At 40.1% G+C, this 2748-nt stretch overlaps 1 protein-coding gene across 1 annotated transcript; it reads left to right on the top strand.

The window, feature by feature from the left end:
* Positions 1-1152: 1152 nt before the first annotated feature.
* Positions 1153-2505, top strand: LOC131936379 (substance-P receptor-like). The gene has a single exon (XM_059293327.1). It carries the CDS (start codon positions 1153-1155, stop codon positions 1732-1734), a length of 582 nt encoding a protein of 193 aa, XP_059149310.1. The 3' UTR covers positions 1735-2505.
* Positions 2506-2748: the final 243 nt, after the last annotated feature.

Raw genomic sequence — 2748 nt, 5'->3', positions numbered from 1 at the left:
TGGTGAGTTGGGGGTGGGGAGGGGGGTGCTGGGGAAGGGGCAAACATTGAAACTTAATTATAAATAGAAAGACAAAAGTGGGGTGGGTTGTTGCTCTAGCTAAAATAAATGTGTGGTTAACGAAACTAACATTGTAAGCCGTATGGATGTTAGGAGAAGCTTCAAATCAAACATGATTTACTTTTGTCCCGTCACATTCATGGCAGTCCGCTTAAAGAGTATTCTCTTCTTTTTAAACATTCTTTTAAAATGTTTTTATTTTAGTGTTTTTTACAGTTTCAAAGAGATAGTAACAAACTGTATACAAAGTAATTAAAGAAAGGAAAATAGCACAAAACTTAATTTAAATAATGAATATTGGACGCAATTCTGGGTTGTTTGTTTTTAGTTGTTTTTTTTTCCTTTTTTATGTTATTTAGGGTTCAGTTTTTTGTGGGTTTTTTGTTTTTGTTTTTTGTAATCTAATCCTAAATGTGAAGCCAAAAGGTGGCATCGCAGATCAATAGATCATGCACCAAATAAGGGAAATAACTACCAAGATGAAATACCGGGTCTTTCTATCTGTATTTTAAGTTTCTTATATTAATTAGCCTACTGGAATTGAAATTAACTATCTTATATCAATAGGTCAATTACTTCACTACTTTAGTAGTTTATTATCAGTTGTATTAACAGTTTTAAGGCGTTTCATTAACTAATATTTTTTAACAAAATGTTTTTTGTTGGGTTTTTTTATCTTTGGGGTTTTTTTTTACTTAGTAGGCCTATGTAAATAGCTAATTAAGGGTGGGCTGAGAATTAAGCCTGTCATCCACAAACCTAACCCCACCGTCTCTATAGCCAGAGTTTCTTCCCCCCCCCCCCCCCCCCCCAGAAAATATCAAGTGCCCCCCCCCCCGGAGAAAAAGTCTGGAAGAAACACTGACTATAGCCCGGATCAATTAAGACTGACCTTCCAACCCTTTCTTTTATTTACGAAGATATGTGTACGAGAAAGCACAGGGGAGCTTACTCCCGCCTAATTTATATTTTTTAAATCTATATTTTGTCGTCCAAAATTTCACCCCAAGACGGCCTATGTTGAAATGTTTCTAATTCATGTTATTCCATGCGGGACATTAACTCTCTCCTTCTGCTCCGCAGATCATCAAGATGATGATAACAGTCGTCAGCATCTATGGCATCTGCTGGCTTCCGCTCCACGCCATCACCATAGCGTCAGACATCAACAACGAGCTGGTCTACGCCCCCTACATCCGCATCCTCTGGGTCGCAGCGCACTGGATCGCCATGAGCAGCTGCGCTTACAATCCATTCATCTACTGGTGGATGAACCCTAAGTTCCACCAGGGATACTTATCCATGTTCCAGCGCATGCGCGGCGCCCTCTGCTTCCTGTGTGAGCGGAGCGGAAGAAAACAATCTGCGTCTTCTCAAAGCAGTCGGCGAGTGTTCTCACAATTCGGGAACGGTTCAGGAGACGTTCCTAGACTGTGCAGGCGCCAGTCCAACACCCAGATGGTAGAGTTCACCAGCGTCTATAACGACGAGCACCGGAAGTACGACTCGCTGGTCCTTACGGACCACGGCAAGGACAAATCGTTGGCCAAGGGGACGGATTTTATTCCAGAGCTGAGCAAAATTTCCGAGGTGACGGAAAACGGGCTCAGCTACTACGGGAGGAAGTCGCTGTGTTCGGAGAATGATGACTCCTCTCACGTCTGCAGGACGTGAGCTACATGACTCTCCAGTGACTCTCACACACAGAGGATCCAGTGACTCTCACACAGAGAGGATATAGTGACTCTCATAAAGAGAGGATCTTAGTTACTCTCACAAGGAAAGTACTCACTGACTCTAAAAAGGAAAGTACTTAGTGACTCTCACAAGGAAAGTACTCACTGACTCTCAAAAGAAAAGTACTCACTGACTCTAAAAAGGAAAGTACTCACTGACTCTTACATTGAGAAAACTGTGTTACTCTTACAAGCAGTATTGGTTATTTAAACGTATTAAATGTGGCTTAGTATTTATTAAACGCGTGTTTTAAATGCGTATAGTTTATTTATGGATGTCCTTGAACCTTGTCAACACAAAGTCACGTGAATCACGTGTCACGTCATGTGACACTTATTGCCTGGTATGTAATTTGACAATCAAGCGACAAAATCCTGTACCATTGTGTGTTGGGTAAAATATGTACTTAAAATATAATAACCAGCCATTTTTTTATTGTGCCAAATGTATTTTTTAAAGATTGTTAACACCTTAACCAAACTGCCCCACCCCACCCCTCCCCATTTGCCCCAGGTAACAATCTCAAGAACAAAAGATGAGTGTAATGCACGTGAGTGATGAGCATCAGCTTCAGTTCCCAGCCGAGGGCTGTATCGAGCAGAAAAAACCTAATTAAAACCGAGATATAACTTACTAAATGCAGTAGGGGGGACATTTTATTGAACTATGGTGTAGCCATAGTATCGAACTAAGGAAGAGGCCATTTTGTTGAGGTATTGAGTAGCTATTTTGTTCAATTTGGGGGGGGGGGGGGCATTTTGTTGAACTGTGGAATAAATCTCCAGAAATGTTTTAGTGTGTATCATTTTTAGTACGGCTCAAGAAATATTTTAGTCTTTCTATTTTTTTAATAAATCTCCAAAAATATTATAGTGGTATCCTTTTTAGTCTTTCTATTTTTTTAATAAATCTCAAAAAATATTACAGTGGGTATTTTAGTCTTGGCACATT

This window comes from Physella acuta, unplaced genomic scaffold (genome assembly GCF_028476545.2).
Source record: "Physella acuta isolate Inbredline_101_S28 unplaced genomic scaffold, ASM2847654v3 ptg000177l, whole genome shotgun sequence".
Classification (NCBI taxonomy): Eukaryota; Metazoa; Mollusca; class Gastropoda; family Physidae; genus Physella; species Physella acuta.
The sequence above is the reverse complement of the archived record's forward strand: the minus strand, read 5'-3'. Positions and strand labels throughout refer to the sequence as shown.

What these genes read in the sequence shown, in the direction of transcription:
- LOC131936379 (XM_059293327.1), top strand. Translation starts at nt 1,153, where the DNA reads ATGATGATAACAGTCGTCAGCATCTATGGCATCTGCTGGCTTCCGCTC.